This window comes from Exophiala bonariae (genome assembly GCF_035927105.1).
Source record: "Exophiala bonariae strain CCFEE 5792 chromosome Unknown scaffold_38, whole genome shotgun sequence".
NCBI classification, from domain to species: domain Eukaryota; kingdom Fungi; phylum Ascomycota; class Eurotiomycetes; order Chaetothyriales; family Herpotrichiellaceae; genus Exophiala; species Exophiala bonariae.
Genome location: NW_027042513.1, coordinates 77617 through 96047, shown reverse-complemented (window position 1 = coordinate 96047; position 18431 = coordinate 77617). Strand labels below are relative to the sequence as shown.

At 50.3% G+C, this 18431-nt stretch overlaps 6 protein-coding genes across 6 annotated transcripts; 2 read left to right on the top strand and 4 right to left on the bottom strand.

Annotated features, from left to right (window-relative positions):
• Nucleotides 1-589: 589 nt before the first annotated feature.
• On the bottom strand, nucleotides 590-2426 carry LTR84_009373 (uncharacterized protein; the record flags this gene model as incomplete). The annotated part of the gene is made up of 4 exons (XM_064852913.1): nucleotides 590-896; nucleotides 957-2031; nucleotides 2087-2134; nucleotides 2315-2426. The coding sequence occupies 4 exons, from the start codon at nucleotides 2424-2426 to the stop codon at nucleotides 590-592; spliced, it is 1542 nt and encodes a 513-aa protein (XP_064700899.1).
• Nucleotides 2427-4276: 1850 nt separating this feature from the next.
• Nucleotides 4277-5694, bottom strand: LTR84_009372 (uncharacterized protein; the record flags this gene model as incomplete). Its single annotated transcript, XM_064852912.1, has 4 exons — nucleotides 4277-5246; nucleotides 5297-5395; nucleotides 5446-5487; nucleotides 5537-5694. The coding sequence occupies 4 exons, from the start codon at nucleotides 5692-5694 to the stop codon at nucleotides 4277-4279; spliced, it is 1269 nt and encodes a 422-aa protein (XP_064700898.1).
• A 3314-nt stretch (nucleotides 5695-9008) lies between these two features.
• Nucleotides 9009-11963, top strand: LTR84_009371 (uncharacterized protein; the record flags this gene model as incomplete). The annotated part of the gene is made up of 1 exon (XM_064852911.1): nucleotides 9009-11963. The coding sequence occupies one exon, from the start codon at nucleotides 9009-9011 to the stop codon at nucleotides 11961-11963; it is 2955 nt and encodes a 984-aa protein (XP_064700897.1).
• A 1103-nt stretch (nucleotides 11964-13066) lies between these two features.
• On the bottom strand, nucleotides 13067-13701 carry LTR84_009370 (uncharacterized protein; the record flags this gene model as incomplete). The annotated part of the gene is made up of 2 exons (XM_064852910.1): nucleotides 13067-13476; nucleotides 13539-13701. The coding sequence occupies 2 exons, from the start codon at nucleotides 13699-13701 to the stop codon at nucleotides 13067-13069; spliced, it is 573 nt and encodes a 190-aa protein (XP_064700896.1).
• Nucleotides 13702-14248: 547 nt separating this feature from the next.
• Nucleotides 14249-15632, top strand: INT6 (eukaryotic translation initiation factor 3 subunit E; the record flags this gene model as incomplete). Its single annotated transcript, XM_064852909.1, has 2 exons — nucleotides 14249-15342; nucleotides 15419-15632. 2 exons carry the CDS (start codon nucleotides 14249-14251, stop codon nucleotides 15630-15632), a joined length of 1308 nt encoding a protein of 435 aa, XP_064700895.1.
• Nucleotides 15633-16352: 720 nt separating this feature from the next.
• Nucleotides 16353-17733, bottom strand: LTR84_009368 (uncharacterized protein; the record flags this gene model as incomplete). Its single annotated transcript, XM_064852908.1, has 3 exons — nucleotides 16353-17381; nucleotides 17462-17646; nucleotides 17709-17733. 3 exons carry the CDS (start codon nucleotides 17731-17733, stop codon nucleotides 16353-16355), a joined length of 1239 nt encoding a protein of 412 aa, XP_064700894.1.
• Between the last annotated feature and the right edge of the window lie 698 nt (nucleotides 17734-18431).

Genomic DNA, 18431 nt, shown 5'->3' with positions numbered 1-18431 from the left:
CGATATTGAGGCGATATTCGCAAATGTCACGAGACGAAAACTAGCGAACTTCGACCACAGGGGCAACTTTTAACACGGCAATCCTCGAAAAGTCAGAACATTGATCAGAACAATAGTTTTGTCATAATCTATTATCACACCGCCAAATCATGAATTATCCTTCAGCCCCTTGAATTTGCGGACTTGAACTTCGTATATTAGCGGAAGAGCTCTCCACGGAACCCATGACAATCATAAAATGGCCCATGACACGCCAGACTCCAGTTTGCCTCTGCCATTGACCGATACCGCCGCACTACTTGTATTTGTGCTCGCATAACACATGATGACAGAATACAGGGATGTGACCAGTTGCAGCCTGTTTGCACCCAAACCTGTGCAAAAGAACCCATTTCTTTTGTTCTTGGTGCTGTACAAACCCCCGGATTTTTATGTACACTGAAGAACATGCGTAGTAAAAGTGGAGCTAGTGAAAAGCCCATAAGTTGAAGAAGAAGTTACCACCTGTTGCATAAAGGGGCAATCCCATGTTCGTAATCAAGATATTAAATATGAAGATTTTCAGGTGCATATATCGACTTGTTGGCAATCAAGATCTTTGCATTCCCGCCTGCATTTGTGGCCCATTGGGCATCGGCATGCCATATGGGTTCACATGCTGGCCAGGAAATCCACTGGGGTCTTGCATACCGTTGAGAAATTGGTTAATGCCCTGAGCATGACCGACATTGCAATCCTTGTGTGAAATCAATAGGGTACGGAGGTTGCGGATCTCTTCATGGAGTTGAGCGACCTGGCTGTTGAGGCTGTCGTTCTCAGCAGAGTACATCTCAACTTTGGCTTGGAGATTAGCCAGCCACTGCTTCTTTCTCTGTCTGCACTTCAATGCAGCAACACTAAAAGACATTGGTCAGTATGGTTGACAAAGAGGACATCAGACTGTACGATTCACTAACCGATTTCTTTCCAGGAAGTTTCTTCGTTTCTCCTCATCTGTCATCTTTTTGCCATTGGGATGAGTCATATTTTCCATATCTTCTTCCACTTCACTGTTGTCATCGTCGTCTTCGTCATGCGGGTCAAGAGCAGGGTCTACATTGGCAACTCCTGTGTTGCCCTTCGATCGCTTGTTGCTACCTTTGGGAGCGGCGTCCGACTTTCTCGAGTTTTTGGTGGCGGGTTCTGCTTTAGCAGCCTTCTTCCCACGCCCACCGCGAGTGTTGGATCGGGTATTATCCTCTGGGCTTCCGGTGCTTTCGCCATCAGCTGCAGAATGGTCACCATTGCTGGGCTTCTGATCTGGACCATTCCTGACGGGTTGAGAAGGATTAGAGACTGCAAATTGATTGTTGCCTTGGCCGCCTTTGGCAAGCATGAACAATCCGTTGGCAGCATCAGTGGCATCATGCTGAGCATCCATGTTGGGGTTATTTTGTGGGGCACTTTCCTGCGGATTCGAAGTTGTGGCGAATTGATTGTTTTTATTTCTCGCAGCTGCGTTCATAGCAGTGCGATGGAAATCAAGAGTACCTGGTGTAGCACCGCCACTTGCGAGCGAATTGTAAAGGGCCTGGGAATTAGGACTAGGGGCAGGGAACATAGACCCGCCGCCGCCGGGCGTGAGACCAGTGCGAAGAGATGACTCGTTCGGAGTGGGAAAGCCACGACCGATACTGTCGAAATAATCACCCTGTTGAGGCCCAGCTAACATTGCAGGGCTCAATGGCCCAGATCGGAGGGAGCTTTGCCAATTGTAACCTGCAGAGGAAGTTGTCCCTGGAATAGCGGGCGAAGTCAATGCAGCAACTGGAGGAAGAAGATTCTTGCCAGGTGTCTCGGTGGACGGAGCTCCAAAGGATTGCTCAAAGGGGTTGAATTCTTGGCCGATACCACTGGTGTTATTGTGCAGCGCAGAGAAATAGTCTGGTGTTTCTGCAGGATTGGTTGGCGCAGGTCTTGGTGGGGGTGCAAGAGGTTCCGATGTTTGAATGACAGGCTTTGGGTCTTCGGCCAGCGATGTAGTCTTTGAGTCTGTAATCAAGTTAGCTCTACAAGTAGACGACAACCCGATGTCGGCGACGCGTACCTGGTAACGACGACTTGGTCTGTGATGGCGAGGTGTTTGCAGCAGGATCTACATCCAACGGGTCAGTTATGGGTCAGACAGGTCTCTCAATAATTATATGCATGGTAAAGCAAAGAAGCTCGCAATGCGCATATGCGCGGGTGGTGATGTGGGAAAGTAGCATGATCGCGTGGTGCCGGGTGAGGATGAAAGAATTTTTTTGGATAGGGGGCGACGAGGTAGACCAACCTTTTTGCTTCAAATTGGCCTTTTTGTTATCCATAGGCGACGAGGTACGAGAGGTAGGGCCAGCCCCGAGATGTTGTTGTGATGGTTGAGTTGCGACTGCGGCGCTCGCCATGATGTCGGGAAGGGAATAAAGCAATACGTAGGTGAAGGAACAACGTCAGCCGTTGCAAAAGTGACGTCGATAAAGTTGGGTAGGCGCTGGCGCCTCATATACTCTGGTAGGGTGGGCGAGGTAGGCACTAGAAGTGCAAAGGCTTAGGGCCTCTTTGGGGGGGACGCGAGGTAGCAAGGTTGAATCAACAGCAAGTGGGTGGGCGATGTGGGCAGGAAACAGTGATCTGCGAATCAAAGACGTGTCAGCAGGGAAGCCGGCAATGGAATCGCGATCGACAGCCATTGAGGAGCCAGTCAGAGGTAGACGAGTTGCCACCCTTACCAGCCGCCACCCCAAACTCGATCAAGTAGACGGAAATTGGTTCGGGAAAGGTAAAGAACAGTGATTGATTGTTACTCACGGATATTACTTGTAAACTTCCTCTGTCAAGTTTGAACTCGATCACCAAAAGACGAATCGTGTGGTTGTCAACGAGTGCAACAAGAGATGCGACGGAGAATGGACTGAAAGACGCGTCGAAAGCGAGACTGGAGACGGAGAGTCAAGACTTTCTCGGAAGTTGATGACGTGTGTATCTAGGGTAATACAGCCGTCGAGACAGCCCAAAGCAGAAGAGACAGCAGAAGAATAATGGCAATGTATCGAAGTCCAGTGCAATTGGGATTGGGATTGGAAATGCGAATAGTGCAAAGTCAATATCCCGTGACTTTGTTTGGCCGGTGGTTCGTGTTTGTCACTTTTTGGTCGTTGGTTTTGATGGAAAGGGAGGAGATTGAAGTTGAGAAAAGATCGATGACCTCAGCGCACAGGAAGAAAGAATTGGGAGAAGGAATGGAAATGAAAGAAGGGAGTTCTTGCCACCTACCGACTTGGGGGAGGTCTGACGCCATCAGTCCATGGCTCTTGCACTTTGCGCTCCATCGGAATCCGCTAAGCCTGTTACAGACTAGGCTGGTTGAGAAAGCCGAAGCTGCATGTTCATAGCATCGTCTGCCTTTCACTGGACTTCTGTTCTGCAGGCTAATCATGGCTCCATCCAATGATCACGGAGAGGCTCAATACACCTAGGAGCCTCCTGAGCTCTACCACCTACTCGTACGGCTAATGAGCGTTCACGCCTCCCTATTATTGCAGAGTACCCCCAAAATCTTCGACCATCATTATCAAACATTCACCTCCTGCCCCTTTATTGGCGTGTACGAACCATGCCACGAGCACCATGAAGCATCGGTGGCAAGGCGGCCCTGCGTGTAAGGGTCTTTTCCCCATCCTGGCGTGGCGTCTTACGAGTATCATGTCTGTCTTGAGAGAACTCGTGCATTATTAATACACTGGAATTTGGACAGAGAGTATCCGTCCTATAAGGGTGGATAGCTGGAGGGGTGGTCTTTAGACACTAAGTACAACTAACTAGTGGTGCAAGGACACACCGCTTTCTCCACTTGCACCATGAATCAATATATCCTGACGCAATGATCAGATTCCCAACTCTCTCAGCCACTGCATGTCTGTACTCGTTCTTCCGGAAATATCATTCCTGCCGTGCCTGCCAGGCCAATGGAAAGCGTGCCCGACCACACAACTTCATGCAGCGCTCAATCTCTCTGTTGGTGATTTATGGGTTTTATTTCCGGGTAGCTCAAGCCCCTACGGTCTGATCTTAAGCTGCTTCGCTTGGAAATCGTGGAAAGATCTAGCAATGGTAATACATGCGACTGATTCTTGGTCACCTGATAAAGAGGAACCCATCCAATCAGTCCTTGGTCCATGTCAAACTCCATGCAATGTCCCAGAAGTGGCCTTGGGGCAACCCTTTTGCTCATTGACACCCTACTGTACATGCCAATCTATTTGTAGAAATCAAACTTGTCGGCTTCTTGTGCGCCTTTGACCTGGCTGGAATATGCGTCCTCCAAGTCGGCTTGGATGATGTTATAGCGGTTCTTGCGAACAGCTCTCAAACCAGCCTCTTGCATAATGGCTGCAATGATTGCGCCCGACAATGGATCATTTCTGACAATCAGTGAGTCCAAATCCACTTCGGGAGACAGTGACATTTTGCTGGCAATGGTCGAGAAGATCAGTCGTCGTTCTCGTCGGTCTCTCAATGAGGGGAACTCGATCTTTCTATCCAGACGACCGGGTCGGAGAAGGGCCGGATCCAGCGTATCTGCTCGGTTCGTTGCCATGATCACCTTGACGTTGCTGGTCTGGTCGAATCCATCCATTTGGTTCAGCAATTCCAACAGAATGCGCTGAACTTCTCGGTCGGCTCCAGTCTGTGCATCGAATCGCTTGGTTGCAATCGCATCAATCTCATCGATAAAGATGATAGCAGGTGAATTCTCCCGCGCCATCCGGAACACATCTCGCACCATTCGCGGACCTTCACCCAGGTACTTCTGAACAAACTCCGAGCCAACCACTCGAATAAAGCTAGCCGTCGTGCTGTTGGCGACTGCTTTGACCAGCATGGTCTTTCCCGTACCCGGTGGTCCGTAGAGAAGCACACCTCGCGGTGGGTCGATGCCGATTTGCTTGTACAGGTCGAAATGCGTCAGTGGAAGCTCCACTGCCTCTCGAATCTCCTGCTTTTGCATGTCCAACCCACCAACATCGGCATAGGTGACATCGGGCTTTTCATCGGCTCCTAGCATTGCAATGGACGAATCGGCTTCGGGAGGAAGAATGTCGACGAGGGAATTGGAGTGGCGGTGGAGTGCAACGGACGATGAGGGTTTCAGTTTTTCGCGGTCCAGTGTGGATAGGATTCGCACAACATAGTTGGAGCCAGTCGAGGATTGGACTATGCCGGTACTATAGGGGTCATCAGTGATTCGCAACGCCTGTGCTAAAGTCCCTCTTACTTCTGATCGATGGCCTCCATAAACTGGCCGATGACGAGTGGTACACTTTGTATTCTTTTGATCTCCTCCTGTGCTCGGACAAGTTCACGTTTGAGTGATCTGATCAAATCGTCAGTGCGAGGAACCAAAACATATATTGTCCAACGTACCGTTGTTCATCTTTGATGTATTCTTCTTGTAGTTTGATGTACCTGGCAAGAGTCAATCTTCTGGCCTTGGGATCGGAGGTTAGGCGCTGACTCAAGATGTCTCTGTAATCTCTTCAATGTAGAATATTCATCTCCACTGTCGGCCCCGGCGCCTTCTAGCGAATCAATATCTGGGATGGAATCTGAGATTGGCTGCTTCTTGTGAGGCGGAATCGTGTGGATGGGATTCTCGAGAAGAATGTCACCCATGATGAAGGCGCGTGGGGATCTCGATGAGTTTAGAATTGGGACCTCTGGGTCACTCACTCGTGGCCGTGATGAGAAGGTAAATTCGTGACGATGAGCAGTCCAAAAGGGATTGAAGGTAGAGATAAACAAGTCAAGCTGTCAAGACTCAACACGACTGCGGATGAGAGTTGAAGGCGCCCAAGTGAATTATGTATGCACTGGAGCTATGCCTAAAGTGGACGGCCTCAGCCGCCAAGGACGACTTTGTATCCGTCAGGCACGACCAGGCTGTTGGCCACCACCATGTCCTCTGCATTCCAGCTTCGGTACCTGGGTAGGGTCTCTAGCTTCCTCAAGTGTTGCATGTAAGGAGAATCTAAGCTGGTTAAAGGTAGTCCTCGAAGCTGGGGCCTGGATCATCATGGTTCTTCCACCTCAGGTCACCCTCGTAATCAATGGTACATTTGCGGCACCACTGGATCCTACCGGTTGATCCCACACTTTGCGGCCCTCTAACCTCTTCAAGGATATCTATATTTTATCACAACTTGCTGTAGGTCCCTAGATTCCCCCTCACATATATGAGTTCAAACTCAGTGGATGGATCAAAGTCTCCCGTCTGTAGACTTCCGGTCATTACTGGTAAGATGTATTGTTCAAGAAAGTACTTGGGTAGGCTCGGCTCCTCCGTAGGGACACCAGTCGATGATAGAAACAGAACAGGACTCAAATGCTTCACACGAGACAGGACCATCTGGGCACATGGACAGCTGAATTTGCTAGGCAAATGCTCGGTAAGTAGATAGGCAAAGGTAATAACAAGCTAAGATATGCTGTAGCGAAACAAGCAAGGGCTAGATGCCACTAAATGGCCGAATGGGACAAGAATTCGTGGTGCTGTTCTGCATGGATCTGTATCCGTATCCGTTACTAGATCAGCAGTACGAGGTATCCGCCCTGCTGCCAACGGAGTCAGATTCGCTTGAAATTGTCTGGCTTGTGACACAACGAGGAAGAATGTCGAATTTCGAGGGACGGCAGTGGTGTCTGAAAAGGCTCAACCTGCTACTTGGAGGTCAGGGACTTGCACCCAGCAGGGATCCACCAATGAAGGACGACCTGGCCTGGCTTCTGCTTGCATTAGATGAGCTGTTGAGGACGGGACTTGTGAGCCTTTTGCTCTTTGACTGTGCCTGATAAATCTTGTCTTCTTTCCTTTCACATTTCCTATCGTTCACACAATCACACTACCGTCATCTCCTAATACTTTCTCAAACCTATCCCTGGAACCATGCTTTTGCACGCCTGGCAGGCTATCATCAAGGAACTATGACTTGGACTCTGGCTATGCTTCTACATTCAGCAGATGATCATACAGAGAGAGTAAGAGACAGGTTCGCTTCGCCAACACAATACGCAATATATCAATCAACGATGAACAAACACCACCAAGGTTTGCAGGCTATGAATGACCTGCCAAATAGCCCATCCTCACGCCATCAATCTGACCGCACGGCCATTTCCGACCAAAGGCTGTTCTAGAGTCTGCAAGATACGATTTATATATGTCTAGGGTGGGAAGAACGGTCGACATCGGCCATCCGGCCTACAACCTGTGCACGCAACTGGGGATATCGAATTGACCAAATTCTCTGGGAAAATTCGTCCTGTCCATGGGATCATGACCAGGTCATCAGGATGGCAAATGATGGCGTCTCGGATATTGAACCAAGGAATTCGAGGAAAAAGCCTAATCTAAAAGCGAGACTGGTGTGACCCTGATTTGGCTTTGCATCGAAAACCGCATCATACCCACGGGGACCCGAATCTTGGCCGGCAGAAAACCTCGGTCTCACCTTGATGAACGGGTTACGGAACAACAGCGAGCATGCGAATTCTACACCAGGACGACTACGAACTGATTCCAACATGATCTCAACTCGCCAAATGGCGGTGGTTCGAGGTGCAATGATTCCAACACAAAGTCCGGTTACATATGGGAGCCACTAGTGACAAAAGAGGAACAGCCAGGTGGGTTTCTTCGGGTCGAACCAGCCACTCACAACTGCAGTTATTATTACAGGTCCAGGTTTGATTTTGCAACCTGAGTCTGAGCCTGAGCCCGAGTGTCCACGTCCACATCCCCCAAGTTGCCAACCCTGACCCTGCACTGCCAGTGACCCCGACTCTGTCTGCCAAAAAAGCAACACTGATCTTTCTTGTCTCAAGCACTTCCAAGTTCCCGTCCCCCCAGCGTTGTCCTCCGCTTAAGGCTCCTCTTTTACTCAACTGCCCGGGTCACTCTTTACATACGTGACTTTTAGCTGTACCTGTGCCTGGGATTTGAACCGGTTGACTTTTGTTGTCGATTCACCTCCTGTTGATCTGCCTAGCCCTTGGACTGGGACTTGGAGTACCTCCTCCCTACCCTACCTATTCAACCATCGCCCCCGCTCTTGTGAATTCTCTTCCCTCCTGTTCCGTGCTGTACGAAGCACCACCACCACGTATCAAAGAGCCATCAATCGCGCGTCTAATCACCCTCTCGTCAAGGTAAGCCTCATCCTAGTTTCCATTCTGATGCTTTTTTTGCCCCTCCGTGTCCTGTTCCAAGTCCTACAACTGGTTACCCCTTGCACACGATCACCCGCTCGATTCGGCTGCCCTCTACTCAGCCGCCGGATTGCAGCAGCCTAGAATGAGCACAGCACATGGGCTCCTCACATCTCTTTCTGTCCACAAATCCATCACTAGCGTCTTCCAACCATCAAACCTCAGTTCAGATCGTGTTGCACGGCCCATGATATCCGAGTGGGACCCTTTACAATCCTCTGATTGCCAGTCCTTTTGTCATTGCTGACTTGCTGGCCAACAGTCTGGAGGCTGCTCAACTCTCATCACGCCGCCGAGCTAAGCCTCTTTGGGCCTTCCAAGCCCTGCCTCACAAAATCGTCCCAATCTCGACATTGGTTCGCATACCTTCTGCGCTCTGACTATTCCACGCAATCATTACCAGGCAGGTAAGTAGCTATCTCCATCCTCATCTCTCCCTGTTGTCCTCTGCATTCTGGCCTGTATTCACCTAGCCTCGCGCTGCGATGCTCACCCATTCCCCAGCCCTCCTGACGCGTCGCTCTCACCAACCTGCCACATGTCCTGCCTTGATCCTAAACTTCCAACCCGTGGGGCTACTCCGTCGCAGAGGACCTGTGTTGCCCGAAGCCATATCGCCTGCATGTCATACTGCTGCGTGTCCGATGGCAACGCGTCTGGTTGACCTGATGCTGATGATTCCGACTCCTCTAGCCAATGGATGACCGAACCTCATTCAAGCCATGAACCCTTGGCCATCCGATTCCTCCTTGACTCCAAACAATCATGTTGGTTTTGGAGTTCCCATGGATGCCGGCATGTCTTTCCTGCAACCACCCCAGACCATAAACCCGGCGCAGTTTCAAAACCCTGCTTTCCTCAATGGCGCCGGCCGCACCGCTTCACCCGCCTTCCACAATCCTGTATATCAGACGAACCCCGTCATACCTTCAAAAAGAGCAAGGGAAGATAGTCTAGCGACATCCCCTCGACAAGCGCCTGGGGGAATACCTGGCTCTAGATCCCAAACTCCCGGCCAAGTTCCGTTTCCAGGTTACAATCCACAAGCCAATGGCGCGCCTCCAATGTCGAATGCTCCCACCCCTTTCCAACATCTGCAAGCGACCTCAAACGCGACTCCATCACCTACAATCTCTCAATTGAATCAATTCAACCAAAATTCTGGAAGTCAACGCGTTGCGACCGCTTCCCCAAGTCCATTTTCCCCACAGCATGCGCCTCCTCATGCATCACCTGCGCCTGACCACGGCAATCGAGTGGGCACACCACACGACAATCCCCAGAATTTCATGCCAAATGGCGCGTTTCCGCCCGGTTTCAGTCAGCCACAGTTCGGGCAGAGCATGAACAATGGGATGCCCCCGCAGATGGGGATGAGCCCTCAGCCGAACATGGTGCATCAACAACAAGGCATGAATAATGCCCAAAGAAACTATCAAATGCAACTGCAAGCTCAGGCACGTCAGATGCAGATCCAGGCCCAGGCCCAGGCACGGATGAACGGTACTATGGGAGGTAGTGGCCCTCCTCCCGGTCCCCACCCTCAAATGCCTGCAGGACCTCCATCAACCTTTCAGCCTCCACGACCGAGCAACCCAGAAGAGTTTCTTCGTGGTCTACAAACTTTTATGGCCGCTCGAGGCCGCACCGTAGAACTCAACCCTACTATCTGTGGTCGACAGGTGCAATTACTTCGCCTCTATGCTGCAGTTGTCAAGAGTGGTGGATCCCAGAGATTAACGAAGATGAATCAATGGGCTGTTCTTGCTCAACAGTTTGGTTTTCAAGGTCAGCAGCAGATCCAAGCTGGGCAAGAGCTGCAGGCATATTGGCTGAACAACCTTGCACCTTACGAAGCCGCTTGGCATCACAACCAACAAAAGCAGAGAATGGCTGCTCAAGCGGCGATTCAGACTCAAGGTCAATCTCAAATGTCACCCACGAGAGACGTTCATCCACCGCAAGATCCGTCTCACCAGAAAACACCCTCCTTAAATGGCCAGTCGGTGCCGCCTATGCAACAGGCAAATGCACATAACTTTGCTCCATCTGTCGCCAATCACACACAGCAAGAACCTCCAGTCACCCCACAACATCGACAGAGTATCTCCAGGCAATTCGATCCACAACAGATCAGTGCCTTACAGGCACAAGCACATGCACAAGGTCAGACGCCTCAGAAACGTCCTCAAACTGCCAGTACTAAACCGCTTGAACCCGAGATTGACCTGAATAAACCTCTGTCCAGACCTATCGAAGAGCCATTCAGGCCTGACGTTCTACCGACAAGTAGGTTTCACGGACCCATCAATGTTGAGGAGGTTTTCATCCTCAGCCAACACATTACTGAGCTCAAACCTGTTGCTCCTTCTGCGAGAGAACTTGGCATCATTGATGTACATGCTCTAACTATGGCGATCAAGTCTGGTTTGCATGCTGATACACGAGTAGCGTTGGACACTCTGATCACAATTTCGACAGAGTCATCATTCCAATTGGCGCTGGCAGAATGCGATGATCTCATGGACGCTCTGATCGATTGTGCACAAGACCAAGTCAGCTACCTTAGTGAACACACCCAGAGTATATCCGATGAAATCTCGCTTTTGTCCTATGAAGATCTCATTCGACAGTGTCGTCTTGACACGGAGCAACTACAGGACCCACCGCAATTTGGAACAGTGCTATATGATCTTGAACGGGCAGCCGATCGGCTCATATGCATTACCACTCTGATCCGAAATTTCTCCTTTTATGAACCTAATTTTGGAGTGCTTGGCCAGCCAGAGATTCTGAAGCTCCTGAGTACTGTAATCCGCCAAATGGGTACCACAGAGTCATTTCTACGCAATAATCGAAATGCTCTAGATTTTGTCAAAGACGTTGTCATTTATCTCAGCAATCTCTCAACATCCCTAGAACTACCTGGACGAGAGGAGGCATTGTGTATCCTCCATTTCCTTCTTATTTTTGCACCAACCCCTGCGCCGACATCAAGTGCAACCTCAAAGGTATCTTTCACAATCTACACTCCATCCTTGCATAAATATATGCCTTCGGCCGTTGACAGCCTCGCCAAACTGCTCGCACATGACGAGCCGAACCGAACTTACTTTAAAGCCATCTTTGCTGCCGATTGTCAATCTTCACCACCATACGAACTCCTAACGAGAACTTTCGGCCTGGCTATCTCTTCAGTTCCTGTAGGCTCACCTCACACGAGAACGATCATCGAGGCTCGAAAGCCATTCCTTTTGCAGGGTATGCTAGCTGCAGAAATTCTTGCTGGTTTGGCTCCAGGTTCCGACCATGGACTTGCTCGATCATGGTTAGAGTCTGAAGACGGATTTGCCGGAAATCTTCTACGTCTGGTCAGTTTGCTGAGTGCGGTGAGCGCCGCTCGAACATCACAAGCAACTCCAAGACATGCATCACAGCAAAACAGTCGAAATATCGCTGAGCAAGATGCCAATGGCTATGGTGCGATGTCCAACCGAGCAATGGCAGTTTTGAAGACCCTTGTACAGAAGTCGAGAACGATTGGCGAGAATGGTTCCACTGTTGTTCCTCTTGGTGTCATGCCCAAGAAGGAAAGCTTGCTCGGAGCTATGATTCAAGAAGACATTGATCCTGGCATTTTACGCCAGCTCTGTGTTTACGCCGGACTGGAAGAGTGAGATGCGCAACCATGTTTATTGTAACTGATGTATTCTGAAGATTGCAGCGTTGGGACTTCCGCTGATTTGCATGAAATGCTGGGCGAACTCATCCGTGACCACTGTACAGAAAATTAGCATCGTCCGAGGACGTCGTTCCCCCACGACTGAAAATCATCTTCTGAGGAGAAATGCCACTGGGGATGGTAACTAAGCAAACTGCTGACGGAAGAAAGGGCATGTCTAGGTGGAGAGAAAAGGGAGGGCAGATGTGTCGATTGTGTGAAGTATAAGCGAAGATACCAGTGTGTGTTCTATTGTCTTATTATTAAGTACCTGACCTGAATCATGCTCCGATCACAAGATCAACCGATTGGTTTCTCCCATTATAACTAGTACCTTCTGTGCCGTGTGATACAGATGTGTACACTCAAAAGCACAAATGTTGTTTCAAGAAAGGTTCGGTGTCAGGGCATGTCCACCTTCGGAGGAGCCACGTACCTGTGATTGATCCCTCGTGAGTTTCAATATCCGTCAGGTCTCCATAATTATACTCAGGTATCCCAGGTCAAGTCCGGTCTACAGATTACCTACGTACGACACTTCCTTTCTTTCCAAAAGGAGGAGCCTCGAATGCCTGAGGATAGAATAAGCCAATGAGAACATTGATTAATGTTCTTGAATTCTTTCACAACATATACACTGTTTACTCTCTTCTCAGAGTTTTTCGGATTCATAAAGTAATACATTGAGGAATTTTCAGGTGTTCCTTGCGTGGCGACCAGAGAAATAGGGTCTGCAAGCTCCAGTCTCTCTCCTCATCGCTGTTTCTATGCAACCGAAGATATCGAGCAGTCTCGTCGAGAAACTCCCACTCTGACGGAGTTCCGGAGCTTCGCGTGGCTTTGCATCGATATAGAACGAGTTGAAGGCGTCTTAAAAATCCCCGTTCGCTGCTTCAGAGCGCGCCTCCTTATAGTGGCGGAAATGGTAGACCGCATAAGGTGCTTTCGCAGACCTGTTCCCGAAACCTCACTGCGCAATGTGGCTCACCCCCTGCGGTGCATCTTGCCCTCTCTCGGCCGACGTCGACAATCTACTTCATTGCGGCACGTTGTGTGCCCTCAAAACCCACTCAGCTCTGCCCACTTCTTGACCTCTGCTCCCCTCCAGCCCCTGATGACGATTTGGTTGGTGGTCCAATTGATGACGACCGTGTCCTTCTTGCGGCCCTTGACGTCGACGATGTGCTCCGGTAGCTCCAGCGCGTCACGCACCGTGGTCGCTAGCTTCTCGATGTCACCACTGATCTTGCGAATCGACGTGATGTGCCTGTTTCCACCGTTTTTGGCGGTCTCATAGACCGGGATATTGTTGGATGCTGTGCGCGAGATGAGGAAAGGAAATGTGGTTGTAGGTCTTGTTACGTTGGAAGAGGCCGCAGGGCCTGTCGCCGCGGAGGCTTGTTCCTGTTGTGCCATCTGCGTCGGAGGAAGGGAGGTTATTTTTTGTGCACGTAGCTCGCTGTCTTGGCCTAAATGGTTTTCTGTCAGACACCGGGTGGCATGGAATTGGCAAGAGATATGAGTCACATACGTTCTTTCCGAATAGCATCCTTCTGCCGTCTGTGCAGCTTGTCTAGCAATGTGATTTTCGCATATTTTTCTCGGGGCATCCAATCTGACTTTGATCGTATTTGGCATAGAGGCTGCTGCGGCCGCAGCATCGCCCTCAGTAAAAGCGTCGAAGGGGCTTTCATCTTGTGCTAAAGCGAGGGACGCTTTTGGGACAGTAGATACAGATAGTGCGGCGAGTTGCAGAGTCAGACTTGACTGGTTTACACACGACGTCCAGGACGAATTGTACTAGGCTCGAAATAGACTTCAGCCTCGTAAGGGTTATCACGTGAGAATGCGACTGACGAGGCTTTACCGCTAACCATGTTCGGACTAGAATCGTTCGTCCCGACTATCAGCCGAGAGACACACACTGAAAAATGTCGTTGGACATCGTGCAGTCAAACCTGCCATATGATGATATGAGCCACCAACTGGTTGCTCTCGAAGACTTGGTAGATAATTGTAGTATTTATGCTCGTAACAAACAAAGCCTGGGGTAATCAAGGCTCCTTCAATTTTCCATTCATAGTGTTTCTACAAACTTCGGTATTCATCACTGCCAAGCCCTCTGCAACTATTCTCCTCGCTCGCTCACAAAATCCGCCTCACACAACACACCCCACCCTTTCCATCCGCCAACGGCCTCAAATCCTGCCAGAACAGCACTCGGAATCCCAGAATCCCAACATGAGTGCCATCGATGATCCGACAGGCGAATATGCCTTCCTCGCGAAACTCGTCCCGCGCATGGACCGACATCTCATCTTTCCCCTCCTCGAACATCAACTCGGCGAGGAAGACATCTCACAGCAACGATACGACGATCTCAAACTCGCCGAATTCAATCTCCTCAAGAACACCAACATGATAGATTATGTTGGCAACCTGTACAAAGAGATCAACAAGACCGACTCCACACCTGCAGAGTACGCAAAGAAGCGTGAAGAAGTCCTCAGTAAATTGTCGACGTTCGAAGAAGAATCCGCCCACCTCACAAACCTCCTCAGTGATGAAAATGTCACCTCCCAACTCCGAAGTGACAAAGTAGCCAATTTGAAATTCCTCGAAGAGTCACATGGTGTCACACAGCAGATGGTGGATAATCTATACGACTTTGGCCGCTTCCGGTATGAATGTGGTCTTTACCCAGAGGCCGCCGATTTACTTTACCGGTTCCGAGTCCTGTCTACCGACAATGACAAAGTCGTCAAGGCCACATGGGGAAAACTCGTTTGTGAGATCTTGGGCGAAGAATGGGAGAATGCCTTGGAAGAGGTGGAGAAAGTCAAGGAACACATTGAGACACGACTGTTCAACAACCCACGAGCACAGTTGACGGCCAGAGAATCTTTGGTCCACTATGCATTGTTCCCATTCTTCAACTACGATCCTGCTCGTGAAAAGCTTACTGAGCTCTTCTTCTCCCCTGCCTATATTTCTTCGATTCAGACCGTGTGCCCTTGGATCCTACGATATCTCTCAGCTGCTGTCATCACCAACCGAGCCCGCCTCAACAACTCACACAACTACCAGAAACAACTCAAAGATCTCGTTAGAGTGGTAAAGCAGGAGGTCTATGAGTACCAGGACCCCGTCACCGAGTTCGTGAAAGCACTCTATGTCGATTTTGATTTTGAAGGCGCACAGAAGAAACTCAGCGAAGCAGAAGGTATCCTTAGAGGAGACTTCTTTCTAGGATCAAGTGCAGACGCCTTTATGGATTCCGCCCGTCATCTTATTTCCGAACTCTACTGCAAGATCCACCAGAGGATCGATATTGGGTATGTTATTGCTGGCTTCCGCCCCTGTTCCGCTTTTCATTTCCTTGAACCCCCAAATGCTAACACTTTTCTGCAGGGATCTATCTACGCGTCTAGGTCTTTCATCGTCTGAGGGCGAGAAATGGATCGTCAACCTCATCCGTGACACCAAAGTCGACGCCAAGATCGATTACCAGGCTGGCACGGTCGTTATGAATCATCCACCTCAATCAGTATACCAGCAGGTGATTGAGAAGACCAAGGGCGGCTTCTTCCGAACGCAAGTTTTGAGCGCCGCTGTTGCTAAATAGGAGGTCGATTTCCCGTAGTGAGAGGACGAAACAAATTTACCGGATACGGATACTGGGGACGGCTTCTGGGGAGGAAGGGAGAGCAACGGTGTTTTATGCCGTGTCTACTGATCATGGTATCAGTTGAGACCGGTGTTGAACCCTCTGAAATCAGTCACCTGAACACATACCAGGACTTGCTTGCAGATGACTGCTGGTGTAATAGAACCAGGATCTATCGACCGGGGTTCAGATACATCGGATACCAGATGGAGTCATTTTTGATGATATCCGAGGCTATTGCGGTCGATCAAATCAAGCACAAATTACACACAAACGACACAACCTGCAAATCTTACGAAATTGCGAAATTACCCTTCGTAATTCTCTGTGGGGTTTGGGGACGATCAAGCACTTGTATCGGCGCGTCACAAATGCACATAGTGTGAAGCGGGCATTTTGAGAAGATACCCAGGAGGAACTAGGCGAGGACTAGAGAAGTATGACGTCCTACATACATCTGGAGCAGCGTCGAGAAGCGAAGCACGAAAACCTCAAACTTCAAGGCTTTGGGTGGCCCCGAGACGAATACAGATATGAGAAAATAATGAGAAATGCTGGTGCAAGACTGGAGAGGGAATCTTTCAGAGCATCAATCTGACTTCGCCGTGTCTTATCTTTCGCCTTTCATTTGTTCTCTATTTGAGTCATTGTAGCTCATTATGTCGTAGAGGAGCATTTTCAGCCCTTCATCACTTCTGGCTCCTTCTCCTTTTCCACCTCCCTCCTCTTCAACTCCTCCTCCGCGAGAACGCCTTTTATCTCGTTCTCGCCCATCCACTCCCTGACCCCATCCATAATATCCTCCAGAGCATCCCCACCAGCCAACACGCCATCCAAATCGAGTGTCTCACGCATGCTGCGATGATCCGTCACGCGATTCTGCGAGAAGTTATATGTGCGGATTTTATCCTCGCGACCGGAGCGGTTGACGCCGCCCATGACCTCGCGCCGCACGGCGATGACTTTGGCCTCGCGCTCCTCGCGCCGTTTCTGCGCCAACTTCGAACGAAGCACGGCCCACGCCTTCTCCCTGTTTTTATGCTGCGACCGCGACTCTTGCATCGCCACCACGATCCCGGTGGGGATGTGCGTCAGCCGCACCGCCGAATCGGTCTTGTTCACGTGCTGGCCGCCCGCGCCGCGCGCGCGCATTGTCTCTGACCGCACCTCCGTTATCGACACGTAATAGTCGGAGTTTGGGTCTTCGTAGTTCAGATCGCTGTCGGCGCCGGGGGCCGGGAGCGTGGGCAGCACAAGGATCGAGACTGCAGAAGTGTGTGTGCGGCCCTTCTTCTCTGTTGCCGGCACGCGCTGTACCCGGTGCACACCTGCTTCGGTGCGTAGGATGTCGTAGCTCCCGGGGTGGTTGACCTCGAGCATCGCCTCCGACAGCCCGGCTTCCCCCTCGGCCCCGTCAGACTGGTACGCCGCCAGCGTCGTTGGCCATCCCATGCGCCCGCAGAACTGTCGGTACATGTCCAGCAGTGTTTGGGCGAACAGCGATGCTTCGCTTCCTCCGGCACCAGGGTGGAACTCGATGAAGCACGGCATGCTCGCGAATGGGTGTGCTGGGATGAGAGAGTTCTTGAGCTGGGATGCCAGTGCCGGGATCGAAGCTAGAGTCTCATCAATGTCTTGCTGTGCGAGACTGCGGATCTCAGCGTCCGAGGATGGGTCCCCGAGGAGACCGTGGAGCTCGTGGAGGGACTAGATATCGTATAAAGTACGCTGTCAGTTCGTTCCACCCTTTCTCTTCTCATGGCCAGTCTTGATCGTGCTGATCTTACATTATGTGCCTGATCCCACTCTTTCAAGGTCTCGCAAATCGGGCCCAACTCGCCGAGTTTTTTCGCCGCGGCAATAGAATAGTTCTCAGCGTTGGCAACCGACAGGGTCTTGTGTTCAGCGGCGATCGCACGCGCACGCTGCAGTAGGGTAGAGGAAATATGCTCATTTTCGGGATTCGCTGATGCTAGAATTGTTAGCACCGATAACGCCCAACCAAAAGAATGTGACCGCAGGTGATTCACTCACCCGAACTCAGAAGGCGAGCGGACATGGAGACATGCCTAGCTGCCGTGGGTAGTAAATGTCCAAGGCATCTTGAGCATAGCCGCCGGCTGACACGGCTACCACTCAACATGCCTTGAAAGATGAAATGTTTGGCAAAAGGAGTGGAAAGGAAGAGGACTCCAGCTCTGCCTCCTAGAACTTCGAGGTTGAAGGTTGAATCGAATTCACTACAGCCAAAAATTAAACCCTAAAGGATGTGCGGGTTGAGCCAATCGGAGTGTCGTTTTGGGAGCCTTGCTCAGCCTCGTGGTGTGGTGTAGCCTTGCGAATGATCACTTTAAAACGTGCTCGCTCTCAAAGACATTCCAACTTATGGTATACAGAAGTGTGGACTTGGCATTTAACCATCATATACATATATGTGTGTACAAGTTCATTAAAGTAAAATTCAAAGGAAGTAGTGTGATAGAAGCCGCTGTTCCCTGCTCTCTGCAATTGCGATCATGGAGATTTGAGATGAAATGTTGTACGTAAAACAGCTCTAGCATGGTAATTACTTCGATTTGAGGCCGGGATTTACAAACTTCCAGCCAACGCTGATACCCGTGCCTGTGATTCAGCCTACCGGAATAGTCCTCCACTCAAACGCCTGGTTTTGGTGGTATGCAATTTTTTATTTCTGGTCATCCGCTAAGCAATTCTCAAAGCAACCACTATTTTCCTGAGTGGGCTGTAAATTTTGAA